This window comes from Pongo abelii, chromosome 16, assembly GCF_028885655.2.
Source record: "Pongo abelii isolate AG06213 chromosome 16, NHGRI_mPonAbe1-v2.0_pri, whole genome shotgun sequence".
Lineage (NCBI taxonomy): Eukaryota > Metazoa > Chordata > Mammalia > Primates > Hominidae > Pongo > Pongo abelii.
In genome coordinates, this window is record NC_072001.2 from 75,738,148 (window position 1) to 75,752,443 (window position 14,296).

Consider the following 14,296-nt stretch of genomic DNA (forward strand, 5'->3'; position numbering starts at 1 on the left):
ACCTGGGACTATAGGGATCTCCCACCTCTTCTGGCCTGAGCCCTGTAATTTTGCCTTTTCCACTGTGTCATATAAATAGAATTGTAAATCAGTTTTTAAAATGGGCTTTTACTTTCTTGTTAGGTTTTTAGATTTTTAAAAAATTATTCTAGATACAGATTCTTCATCAGAAATGTAATTTTGCAGATATCTTCTCCTAGTCTGTGGTATATCTTGTATTTTCTTAACAATATCTTTTACTTTTGATGGATTTCAGTGTATCCGTTTTCTCTAATGGATTGTGCTTTTGATGTATGTACGAACTATTTGTGTAACTCAAGGTCTCAAACATTTTCTCCTCTAAGTTTTATAGTCTGATTTACATTTGGATCTGATCCATTATTAATTTTGTATTAAATATGAGCTAAGGTACATTTTAAAAATATGTACATCTTAATTATTCCAGTACTACCCAGCACTTTGGGAGGCCGAGGCGGGTGGATCACGAGGTCAGGAGATCGAGACCATCCTGGCTAACATGGTGAAAGCCCATCTCTACTAAAAAAATTAGCCGGGCTTGGTGGTGGGTGCCTGTAGTCCCAGCTACTAGGGAGGCTGAGGCAGCAGAATGACATGAACCCGGGAGGAGGAGCTTGCAGTGAGCCGAGATCGCGCCACTGCACTCCAGCCTGGGCAACAGAGCGAGACTCTGACTCAAAAACAAAAAACAAACAAACAAAAAAAGACTTTTTCCCCATTGAATTGTTTTATCACTTTTGTAAAAGATCACTTTTGCTGTATTTATGTGGGTCTATTTCTGGTCTCCATTCCATTTTTTTGATCTGTATATCTTTTTGCCAGTACTGTAACTTCATAGTTATGTTTTGAAATCAGGTGTTCTGTTTTAAAATTTTTCAAAATTTGGCCACTCTAGTTTCCTTGGTATTCCATGTAAAATTTAGAATCACTTTGATGTTTATCCAAAAAATATTTGGAGTTTGATTGGCATTGAGTGGAATCTATAGGTCAGTTTGGGAAGAATTAACATTTTAACTATGTTGTTTTCGAATCCATGAAGATGGCATCTCTCTCCATTATTTAGGTCTTATTAAAATTTCTTTCATCAGTATTTTGCAGTTTTCCGTGTACATGTTCTTCACATATTAAATTTATACGTATGTATTTTATGTTTTGGTGCTATTGTGACACTTTAAATTTTTTTGATCTTCAGTTATTCATTGCTAGTATGTAAAAATATAGCTGATCTTTTCTTTTTTTCTTTTTTTTTTGAGATGGAGTTTTGCTCTTGTTGCCCAGGCTGGAGTGTAGTGGTGCCATCTTGGCTCACTGTAACCTCTGCCTCCCGGGTTCAAGTGATTGTCCTGCCTCAGTCTCCTGAGTAGCTGGGATTCAGGCGTCCGCCACCATGCCCTGCTAATTTTTTGTATTTTTAGTAGAAATGGGGTTTCATCATGTTGGCTAGGCTGGTCTTGAACTCCTCACCTCAGGTGATCCCCACACCTCGGCCTCTCAAAGTGCTAGGATTACAGGCATGAACCACCGTGCCTGGCCCAGCTGATCTTTTTATATTGGCCTTGGACTTCTCTAAACTCATTTCTTCTAGGAATTTTTTGTAGATTAATGGGATTTTCTGCATAGCCACATACATAGTCATCTGATTAGAAACAACTTTTTTCCTTTCTAATTTCTTTTTATTTCTTTTTCTTGCCATATTGTATTTGTAAGACTCCAGTACAGAGTTGACTAAGAGTGACTAGGCACCTGGCCTAGAAGTGCCTCTTCTAGGCACTTCTTTTTTGTTTCCTAGTTTGCTGAGAGATTTTTATAATAGTGGATGTTGAATTTTGTCAAATGCTTTATTTATATCCTATCCTATGACTTTTTTTCATTAGGCTTTTAGTGTGGTAATTAAATTGAATTTTGAATGTTTAAAACTATCCCTGAAATCCTGGGACGAACCCCACTTGATTGTGGTGTAATTATCCTTTTTATATATTGCTAGATTGTATTTCCTAATATTTTGTTGAGGATTTTTGCATCTTTGTTCATATAGTAATTTTCTTGAAATGTCTTTGTCGGATTTTGATATCAGTGTGATCTTATGGAAACTGGGAAGTGGTCCCTCCTCTTCTAGTTTTTGGAAGAGTTGTGTAGAATTTTTTTTTTTCTTTCTTGAATGATTAGTAGAATTTTCCAGTGATACCGTTTTTGGTCCATGAGTTTTCTTTGTGGAAGAGAGTTAATTACGTACTCAATTTGCTTAATAGATATAGGAGTATTCGTGTTGTTTCTTCTTTAGCGAGGTTTAGTAATTTGTGTCTTTAAGAAGTTGGCCTGTTTTATTGAGTTGATGAATTTAATGGGCAAAGAGTTTGTAGTATTTGCTTATCATCCTAGGTAGAGTTTTATTAGTTTCATTGATCTTTAGCACTAGCTTTTGGTTTTGTTTCTCGTTGTTTTTTTTTTCCTTTTTAATTTCATTGACTTCTGCTGTTTATTATTCCCTTTCTTCTGCTTGCTTTGGGTTTTTCTTTTTCTTTTTTTTCCTGAACTGTTTGAGATCTTTCTGATTTTCTTATATAAGCATTTAATGTGATAAATTTTCCTGTAAACACTGTTATGTCCCACAACTTTGATATGTTGTATTTTCATTTTTGTGTAGTTCAAGATATTTTCTAATTTTCTTTGAGATTTCCTCTTTCAAGCTTGGATTTAGCAAAAGATGGTTTAATTTGGAAGTAGGCTGTCTACATATTCAGTGGATTACTGAGAGAGGAGTGTTGAAATCTCTTAAGTATAATTGTGGAATCATCTATTTGATTCCTGTCAGTTTTTTCTTTATTTTGAAGTTACTACTGCTAATTTTTCTTGTCCTGGAGTTTGCTTTGTCTGATAGAAATATGGCCACTGTAGCCTTCATGTGATTAGTGTTTGCGTGATATATCTTTTCTCATCTTTTTACTTTTAATCTGTATATATCAATCATTACATTGAAAACTGAGCTGTTATGGACAGCATAGAGTTTTGCCCTTTTTAAAAAAAAATCTGAGTGGTTGCCCTGCCTTTTAAATGGTTTGTTTTGAACATTTACACTTGATGTAATTATTTACGTGGTTAGATTTAGGCCTTTTAAAATTACTTTTCTCTTTGTTCCTCCTTTTTCTGCCTTTTGGATTACTTGAAATTTTTAAAATATTCTACTTGATGTATTTATTGGCTTTTTAAAAGCTTTTCTCTTGGTCTTACTATTTTAGTGGTTGCTCTAGGGAGTATAATCTAATTCTTGACATTCTAGTTAGGGTAAATATTTTGCCTCCTCAAAGTAAAACATAGATTTTTTTCCTAGCCTCTTTATATTACAGTTGTCGTATGTGTTATGTCTAGAAACATTTAACTCTTCCTACCAAGCATGATGTTAGTTTTTTATTTCAACAGTTTTATAAGTTTTCAAGAATTTAAGTGGAGAAAAATAGTGTATAATATTTACCCAGGTATCTACCATTTCCGTCGCTTTTGCTTCTTTCTTGTAGTTCCAAGTTTACGCCCATATCGTTTCCCTTCCACCCAAAGAATTTCTTACAGCTTTTCTTTTAGAGCAGGTTTCAATCTCGCTCTCTCTCTCCCTCCCTCCTTCTCCCCTCCCTCCCCCCTCCCTCCCTCTCCGTCCCCCCTCCCTCCCTCTCCTCCCTCTCTCTCCCTCCCTCTCTCTCCCTCCCTCTCCTCCCTCCCTCTCCCTCCCTCTCTCTCCCTCCCTCTCCTCCCTCTCTCTCCTTCCCTCCCTCTCCTCCCTCTCTCTCCTTCCCTCCCTCTCCTCCCTCTCTCTCTGTCCCCCTCTCCCTCTACCCCCTACCCTGCCCCCGCCAAAGACAGAGTCTTGTCTCAGGCTGGAAGGCTGGAGTGCGGTGGTGTGATCACAGCTCATTGCAGCCTCAGCCTCCTCAGCTACTGGGACTAATACGCCACCACGCCCAGCTAATTTTTTGTAGTTTTTGTAGAGACGGGGTCTCACCATGTTGCTCAGACTGGTCTCGAACTCCTGGGCTCGAGTGATCCTCCTGCCTTAGCCTCCCAAAGCACTGAAATTAGAGGCATGAGCCACTGCACCTAGCCTGTTTTCTGCTTTTTTGTCTGATAATGTGTTTGTCTTCATTTCTAAACTATACTTTTAGTGAATACAGAATTCTAGCTTGGTACCTTTTGATACCCTATAGGGCCCTGAGAGATTGTTTATTTTTAAAACATATTTCTTCTCTCTTTTGTTAAGATTGGATAGTTTCTGTTGCCATATCTTCAGGTTCACTGACTCTTCTGTCATCTTCTTTCTGATAGTGAGCTGGTCCAGTGAGTGAGTTCTAAAATTTTCATTTTTTAAAAAAATAGTAAACTCTTTCTTTTTTGAGAATTTCAGACTGAGCTCTGTAATCCCAGCACTTTGGGAGGCCAAGGTGGGAGGATCATTTGAGCCTAGGAGTTCGAGACCAGCGTGGGCAGTATAACAAAACCCTGTCGCTACTAAAAATACAAAATATTAGCTGGACACGGTGGTGCATGCCTGTAGTTGAGCTACTCAGGAGGCTGAGGTGGGAGAATCACCTGAACCAAGAGGTTGAGGCTGCAGCAAGCTGAGATTGCACCACTGCACTCCATCCTGGACAACAAAGCAAGACCTTGTCTTAAGAATTATGGCCAGGTGCAGTGGCTCATGCCTGTAATCCCAGCACTTTGGGAGGCCAAGGTGGGTGCATCATGTGAGGTCAGGAGTTCGAGACCAGTAGAGGGGGTTTCCCCCTCTCTACTAAAAATAAAGAAAATTAGCTGAGTGTGGTGGCATGCCCCTGTAATCCCTCAGGAGGCTGAGGCAGGAGAATTGCTTGAACCCAGGAGGCGGAGGGTGCAGTGAGCCTAGATCACGCCACTGCACTCCAGCCTGAATGACAGAACAAGACTCCATCAAAAAAACAACAAAAAAGATAATTTCATATTTCATTTGTTTTAAGGTGTTCTTTTTTTACCTAATGGATCATGGTTGTAATAACTGCTGGCCTGTAATCCCAGCACTTTGGGAGGCCGAGGTGGGCAGATCACCTGAGGTCGGGAGTTCGAGACCTGCCTGACCAACATGGAGAAACCCTGTCTCTACTAAAAATACAAAAAGTTAGACGGGCATGGTGGCACATGCCTGTAATCCCAGCTACTTGGGAGGCTGAGGCAGGAGAATTGCTTGAACCCGGGAGGTGGAGGTTGTGGGAGCCGAGTTCGTGCCATTGCACTCCAGCCTGGTCAGCAAGAGTGGAACTCCATCTTGAAAAATAAAAAATATAAATAAAAAAAATAAAATAACTGCTTTAAAAGTCTTTGATAATTGTAATATCTGGGTCATCTAGAAGTCAGCATCTGTTGTATCTTCTGCTTTAAGAATTGGTCAGTTTTTTGTTTTTGTATTTGCTGTGTTTGGTAGTTTAGATTCTATCGTGGACATTTTGAATATTGTATTGTGAGATTCTGAGTCCTGTTGAAATGCTGTAGAGAAAGTTTAAGATTTGTTTTAGTAGACAAATCGACCTAGTTAGTTTATACCTGCAAATTCTTTCTCATCTTACATAGGCAGTGGTTCCATTATCTCTTCAGTTTTTTTGCATTTGCCCCTCCCATTCCCACTTTGGTTGATCTAGCACTTGAGCAGTGATTTATATCCTAATTTTATTGTGAAAGCCTCCCTTATACTTCTTTGGATCTGTTCCGCATATATATAGATAGATTGCAGCTGGGCCCACAGACTTAGGTATCTACTTTTCTGTGTCTTAATCATCAGTGATTTCACCTATATTCTTCAGCTCCCAGGGGCCTTCTTTATTCCCCTAGCCAGAAGCATGGAATTATAGTTTGAGTCTCCTACCTGTCATGCCTCACATGGTAGAGTGAGCACATTTAGGGAGCCCTTGCCCTAACCATATTAAATAAAAATATGGTGGTGGAAACTAGGAATCTGTTTTAACAAATCTTACCATAGTTACTTTTGATAAACCAATAACAGATTTGGGAACTTGTGGCTAGAAGCAATATTTGGCACTAGCAACATCAAGTTATACTCCCTCCCCTCTGTTTTTTCCCTTTTTGCAAGTTGAGGCTCTTAACAATTCCTGAAATATTTTGCCCCAAGCACCCTATCCAGTGGTAGAAAATATAGTGTACTGGATGCCACAAAGTTATAGTCATGCAATTTTAGTTAATAACAGGAGACTTAAGTCTCTTGATTGATGGAGAGACTTAAGATTTAGCTTATTTTACATATAGCTAAATCTAAATTAGTGACTTTATTTCAGTTGTAGGCAAATCCTCTTGTTAAAACTTGTTTTTAATCTCTGAGTTCTTTTAAAAAAAGTTTTAAATCACATTTCTAAGAGCTGGAGATGACAGTGTCTCTATTCTCTACAAATAAACGTGTAACTTAGGATCAGTTAAAATATTTCTTTTCACATCTTAACTCTTATAGATGGGTGGTGTCTATCAGCAGTGCTCTGTTAAAGACAGATTCTTAGGGGAGTGTGGGTCCAAAGAAGTAAGGAGTACCTAGATTAGCAAGATGTACTAAGGTGAGTGAGTGTCTATATCTTTGGCTTTTGGAGGAGTATGCATGTGTGTAAATTTTTCTGTAACAAATAGTACTGTCGAAAACAATTGACATTTCTTTCATGACACTATTTTTATACAAGATTACTTTAAATCTGTAGCTAACTATGGTCCGCTTGTGGTGAAGTAAAGTGGTTTTAGTCCACAGAGATCTTTTTTGGAAGGTTATTTGATGTAGTAAAATTATATATGAGATAAAAATAAGCAGACACATGTTTGAGTTCCACTTCTGCTATTGTAACTAGCTCTTGTATCTTTGAATGAGTCAGGCCTTGCTGATTTCTTAGGCCCCATTGCATTTTGAGTTAAAATTTTGTGCACAAATAGTAAGCTCACTAGTTTTTTGGGAAATGGAGATATTTGTGACAGCATTGAATGATAAGGCAGTAAACTTTGGTTTTATTTCATAGTGGTAACTTTTTTTTCTTGAAATAGCAGCCTAAAAGTATGCCCTGTAAACTACTATGTGGTACAGTATTTTTTCATTTTGGCTAAATATCTCTGAAGTATCCTTCTAACTTAAAAGTGATTTGAACTCATTTGAACTATTCAGTGTACAAGGTATTAAATGATTTTTTTAAAAGACTGGGTCTAACTGTGTTGTCCAGGCTGGACTCGAACTCCGGGGCCTGAGATCCTCCTGCCTCAGCCTCCCGAGTGGTTAGGACTATACGCACATGCGATTGTGCCTGAGTGTTGGAAATTTTCTTTTTTTAAAACAATTTTCTTTTTATTTGAGTAAGAGTCTTGCCCTGTTGCCCAGGCTGGAGTGCAGTGGTGTGATCTTGGCTCACTGCAACCTCCATCTCCTGGGTTCAGGTGATTCTCGTGCCTCAGCCTCCCAAGTAGCTGGGACTACAGGTGTGTACCACTACGCCCGGCTAATTTTTGTATTTTTATTAGGGACGGGTTTTGCCTTGTTGCCCAGGCTGGTCACGAACTCCTGAGCTCAAGCAGTCAGCCTGCCTTGGCCTCTCTAAGTGCTGGGATTACAGGTATGAGCACCCTGCCTGGCTGAAATTTTCTTGATTACATTTAGTGTGCTGATGTGGCAGTCTGTTGAAATTATTTTTTTTTGCAATTAAGACAGCACCTGATTTACTATAGTAACTTACTTTCTGTTTAATTTCTTTTTGGCTTATTTCGAATCCTAAAGAAACCTGACATAGTAGTGTGGCAGACTATGTTTAATTAGTCTTGATCTTATCATTAAAATATATTTCCTTAGAGGAATAAAGAAATAACTCTAGGGATGGAAATTTGGGTGGAGTATTATGAAAATTTAACTTCAACCTAGGAGTTCACTAAATGTCAATGAAGTGCTATTACCTTAAAATGACTTTTTTTCCCCTCCTTCTTTAGAATCCAGCAACTATCACAAGAATACTCCTTAGCCACTTCAATTGGGATAAAGAGAAGCTAATGGAAAGGTAAGGAACTATATTGTCAGCTTTGTACTTAGAAGTAACACAGAAAGCCTATTGAACCAAATTTAAGGGAATTGATTAATATACCAGCATGTGGACAAACCAGTGTGCAACTCATGACTGCTTTAATTTCTTGTATTCCCCTTTTGTAAATTTTGCAGTAAATTTAATGTTAGGGAATTCAGTCTTAATGTTTCTTTTTATTTGGGAGTATGTGTGTTTGGGGGTGGTGCTTCAGTATCTTCTACATATGTCCTCTTGGGTACGAAGAACTGAAAGCAGGTAGAGAAAAAAAGCACCTGACAACATTCTTGGAGTACGTGAATAAGATCCTCCTTTAATTACTTAAAAAGATTTCTTGCTCAGCCGGGCGTGGTGGCTCACACCTGTAATCCCAGCACTTTGGGAGGCTGAGGCAAGCGGAACATGAGGTCAGGAGATTGAGACCACCCTGGCCAACATGCTGAAGCCCCGTCTCTACTAAAAATACAAAAATTAGCTGGGTGTGGTGGTGTGCGCCTGTAGTTCCAGCTACTCAGGAGGCTGAGGCAGGAGAATCACTTGAACCTGGGAGGCGGAGGTTGCAGTGAGCAGAGATGGCACTACTGCACTCCAGCCTGGCAACAGAGCGAGACTCCATCTCAAAAAAAAAAAAAAAATTCTTGCTCATAAACTTTTAACCTGTTATTAGTAGCATTTATTCAGTAGAAACAAAATTGAGAAGTTGCTTAGGCTTTTCTGGCCACCAGACCAGGTGCTTGGACTGGTTCTCTGGTTTCAGGGCAGGATTCTATTCCATTGGGTTTTAAAAAATATTTTCTTTCTGAAAATCTGTATAGTTTTAAAAGAGAAGAAATTAGTGGGACTGGAGAATGACAATATTAGTGTCATTCTTAATCTTGTTCTGCTCTTTAGATTGGAAATTTGTTTGAATGGAAATTTGGGAAACTTGTTGATGGTGGTAGGTTGACAACTTATATTTATTTCATTATCAATTCTAAGTTTAATAAAAAATTAAACCTAGTTGTTGGGAACTGAGAACCCATATATTATAGAAATAAATGGAAAGTATTTCCCATTTGATTTTAAAATTCAGAGAGTACTTTATAAAACATAAATAATACCGAGAATATCACCCCATTTCATACACCTTGCATCTATTAAATTACATTGTAAATAATATCTATTGTTACTATTAAATTACAATTTAATAGTAATTAAATTAAATTACAATTTAATAGTAATTAAATTAAATTACAATTTAATAGTAACAATAATAACTATCAAGCATTTTATTTTATCCTCCTGATAGCTTTATGAGGCTAGAAACTGTTATCCCCATTTAATGTGGAAACTAAGGTTTGAAGCTTAAATTTTTTATCTAAGTTTTGTACACAGGCGTTAACACTCAAACACAGGTTTGTTGGACTTCAAAACTTGTGTCTTAAACACATGCTGTAGGCCAGGCGTGGTGGCTCATGTCTGTAATCCCAGCACTTTGGGAGGCCGAGGTGGGCAGATCACAAGTTCAAGAGATCGAGGCCATCCTGGCCAACATGATGAAACCCTGTCTCTACTAAAAATACAAAAATTAGCTGGGTGTGGTGGTGCGCACCTGTAGTCCCAGCTGCTTGGGAAGCTGAGGCAGGAGAATTGCTTGAACCTGGGAGGCAGAGGTTGCAGTGAGCCGAAATCGCGCCATTGCATTCCAGCCTGGCAACAGAGTGAGACTCCATCTCAAAACAAACACATACTATATAAAGCTTTCCCATGGTTCATGAAGGATAACAGGTTCAACTAGTTTGATTTTTCTTTTTATGCATACTGACCATGTTTTTTTTGTTTCTTTTGTTTTTTTTTTTTGAGATGGAGTTTTGCTCTTGTTGCCTAGGCTGGAGTGCAATGGCGTGACCTCGGCTTACCGCAAACTCCACCTCCTGGTTTCAAGCGAGTCTCCTGTCTCAGCCTCCCAAGTAACTGGGATTACAGGCGCCCTCCACCACGCCTGGCGAATTTTTGTATTTTTATTAGAAACGGGGTTTCTCAGTGTTGGTCAGGCTGGTCTCGAACTCCCAACCTCAGGTGATCTGCCCGCCTCAGCCTCCCAAAGTGCTGGGATTACAGTTGTGAGCCACTGTGCCCAGCCCTGACCATATTTTTTTGACATCAGTGGTGTCTCTTAATTTTGGTAACATTTACTTTCAGGTTTTTTTATTTGATGACACCTCTACTAGGAGAAAGAGTTTTTATCGTTTACTTGTGAAACTCTAATGAATTAACACTGATTTACTCAGAGTTTCTCTCATATTAATGTATTTCTCCAAGACATTCTGAATTTTGTCCTATAACACTGCTGAAAATATTTTTCCATTAAATATTGTACTTAATATTTATGTACTATTGGATTTAATGTTGTACTAAATTTTGTACTTCATATGGGAACTGTAGCTTCTCCTCAGTTTTTCTGGGAACCTTAAATTGCTCTAAAAAAATAGGTGGTTAAGTGTGAATTTAAATTAAAAGGAGGTTTCTGGGAAACTTCTGAGTATGTGAATGTTTCAGTTTCTCCTTGTAGTTTCTGTAGATAAGCTATTGGGTACCTAAAAGATTTATAATTAAGTCTTTAAATAGTGTCTTTAAAATCAATATGCAATATCTTTTTGTCTCATTTAATGATTTTCACATTATATTTTATGTTGTCTGCTATTAGCACTGCCACACTTCTTTTTTTTTAAAGCATTTGACTAATGTATCTTTTCCATTTTTTAAATATTCAGCCTTTCTGGGTTTTAGGAGTATCTTTTGTAAATACCATGTAGGTGCTGTTTAAAAAAATCTGAATGAAAAAACTATTATCTTTTAATATCTGAGATTAACATATTCATGTTTTATAATTAATGTTTAGATTAAATTACTGTCATTTTAAGTTGTGCTTTATATTTGTTATGTTTTCTGTTCGCTTATTCTGTTGGCCTCATCAGATTTTCCTTTTTCTCGAATAATTTCAAATTTATATATGTATTCTATTTCAGTTTTTCTAGTCACTTTTACAATTTGTACATGCCTACTTAAAACTATATAAAAGTTTCTAACAATATTTACTTGAAGTTTTAATCCATCCTCTGTACAAGACAAAAACTGTAGCATAAATTTTTTTCTTTGTCCTTTCGTTTTCCCTATCAGCTTGATAAGTTGATGTTTGAATTTTTTTTTTTTTTTCTTTTCTTTTTGAGAAAGGGTCTCACTCTGTCACCCAGGCTGGAGTGCAGTGGTGAGATCGTGGCTCACTAAAGCCTTGACCTCCTGGGCTCAAGCAATCCTTCCATTTCAGCATCCCCAGTAGCTGGGACCACAGGCACGCACCACCATACCTAGTTAGTTTTTGTATTTTTTTGTAGAGATGGGGTTTCACCATGTTGCCCAGGCTGGTCTCAAACTCCTGGACCCAAGCAATCCTTTCACCTTGAACTCCCAAAATGCTGGAATTACAGACATGAGCCACTGTGCCCAGTCGATATTTGAATTTTTTATTTGATTGTAAGCGTTTTTACTGTGTATGTATTTAATACCCACCCCCACCCTGCCCCGCCTTTTCTGGCTAATTTGCTTTTTGCATACCACTATTTTTTTTCTAAATACACTGTTTTTCCTCTAGAATATATCCTGTAATATAAATTGTTTCATATGTGACAAACTTTAAGTCCTATAATAGAAACTCTTAATATACTGAAACTTACTGTAATATTTCTGGATGTGAGTTTTGAAAACATAAACAGTTGGGCCCTTTAAGTCTGACAATTCATATTTTTGGTTTTGGAAGTTCTTAGCTGTTATTTGTTGAGCATACCTTTTCTCCATTCTCTTGATGCTTTCTGGAATTCCTGGATCCATGTTGAAACTTGTGGATCTCTTTCCGTGTCGTCTTTTTTTTTTTTTAAGATGGAGTCTTGTCTCTGCCAGCCAGGCTGGAGTGAGTGCAAGTGGTGCCATCTTGGCTCACTGCAACCTCCGCCTTGTGAGTTCAAGGGATCCTCCTGCCTTAGCCTCCTGAGTAGCTGGGGTTACAGGCACCCACCACTATGCCTGGCTAATTTTTGTATTTTTAGTAGAGAGGGGATTTCACCATGTTGGCCAGGCTGGTCTCAAACTCCTGACCTCAGGTGATCTGCCCCTCTCCACCTCCCAAAGTGCTGGGGTTACAGGCATGAGTCATTGCATCCAGCATGTCTTCTAACTTTCTAAAAAATACTTCTTCTGTATTCATCTCACCACCCCCAACACTTGGGCAAGTGCCAGTGACTGTACTCATCTTTGTTTTTGACTTTGTTCTGTGAAAATTCCTCAGTTTATCTTGCTTTTCTTCCTGCATCCATTCTACTTTATAGTCGTATTGAATTGTTTATTCAACAGTATCCATCTTATTCCTTTTAATAACTTTGTTCTTGTTTTGTGGGTACAATTTTTGCTTTATCTCTCTTGGTTTATTCTTACATTAAAATAATTAGAATTAAATAATGACAATACAAATATGAGATGTGGCTGAAAAAGTACAGGGAAATTTACAGTCTTAAGGGTTTTTATTAGAAAAAGAAAATGAGGTAAAAAACTGGGCTGTGCACCATGGCTCACACCTGTAATCCCAGCACATTGTGAGGCCAGGGAAGGCAGCTCACATGAGGCCAGGGAAGGCAGCTCACATGAGGCCAGGAGTTTGAGACCAGCCTGGCCTACATGGTGAAGCCCCATCTTTACTAAAAACACAAAAGTTAGCCAGGCATGGTGATGGACACTTGTTATTCCAGCTATGTAGGACGTGGAAGCTGAGGCACGAAAATGGCTTGAACCCGGGAGGCGGAGGTTGTGGTGAGCTGAGATTGTGCCATTGCACTACAGCCTGGGCAACAGAGTGAGACTCTGTCTCAAAAAAAAGAAAAATAAAAACAAGAGAATGAGGTAAAAAAAAAAAAAAAAAAAAAAAAAGGAAAAAAAGGACCAAGCCTTTGAAACAGGAAGTTAGAAAAATAAAATAAACCCAAAGAAAGCAGAAAAGGTATTTAAGATAAAATTAGATATTAATGAACTAGAGAGCAACAACAACAAAAAAGATAAAGATCTTTGACATGAATTTTCTGGAAGATAAGTGACAGACTGGGAGAAGATATTTGCAAAAGACACATGTAACAAAGGACTGTTGTCCGAAATATACAAAGAACTCTTAAAACTCAACAGTAAGAAAACAATCTGATTAAAAAATGGGCCAAAGAGCTTAACAGACACCTCACCAAAGAAGTTATACAGATGGCGAATAAATGAAAAGATGCTCCATGTCCTATGCCATCAGGGAAATGCAAATTGAAACAACATTGAGATACCAGTACATACCTATTAGAATGGCCAAAATCAAAATACTGACTACCAAATGTGGACTAGGATGTGGAGTGGTAGGAACTCTCATTCATTTCTCGTGGGAATGCAAAATGGTACAGCCACAAAATGGAAGACAGCGTGGCAGATTCTTAAAAAACAAAATGTACTCTTACTATGTAACTCAGCAATCAACACTTCTTTATAATTACCCAAATGAGTTGAAAACTGTGTCCACACAAAAACCTGCACATGGATGTTCATAGCAGCTTTATTCATAATTGCCAAAACTTGGAAGCAACCAAGATATCTTTCAGTAGATGAAAGGATGAGTAAACTGTGGTACATCCAGTAGTGGGATATTATTCCGTGCTAAAGAAATGAGCTATCAAACCATGAAAAACCATGGAGGGACTTCAAGTGCATATTATTAAATGAAATAAGCCAATCTGCAATGGCTGTATACTGTACGATTCCACCTATGTGACACTCTGGAAAAGGCAAAACTATGAAGAAAATGAAAAGATAAGTGGTTGCTAGGGATTAGTGAAGAGGGAGGGACGAATAATCAACAGCACAGTTTTTTTTTTTTTTTTGGGTGGATGGGGGCCTAAACTATTTTGTATGATACTATAATGGTGGATACGTATCATTATGCATTTGTCCTGACCCATAGAATGTATAACATCAAATAAGAACCCTTATGTAAACCACAGACTTTAGGTAACAATGATGTGTCAATGTACGTTCATTGAATGTACCACTTTGTGTGGGATGTTGATAGGGAGGCTATGTGTGTGTGTTAGGGCAGGGTTATATGGGAGCTGTAGCTTCTGCATACGTTTGCTGTGAACCTTAAACTGCTCTAAAAAAAA

At 38.1% G+C, this 14,296-nt stretch overlaps 1 protein-coding gene across 2 annotated transcripts in view; it reads left to right on the plus strand.

The window, feature by feature from the left end:
- Positions 1–14,296, plus strand: part of ARIH1 (ariadne RBR E3 ubiquitin protein ligase 1) — a 112,300-nt gene that overhangs the window by 35,487 nt on the left and 62,517 nt on the right. Inside the window, exon 2 of one of the 2 annotated variants that reach the window (XM_002825635.6) lies at positions 7,993–8,060. The exons of the other annotated variant lie outside the window; for it this stretch is intronic. Coding sequence (XP_002825681.1) covers positions 7,993–8,060 — 68 coding nt within the window. The remainder of the gene's footprint in view (positions 1–7,992; positions 8,061–14,296) is intronic. 2 annotated transcript variants of the gene reach the window in all.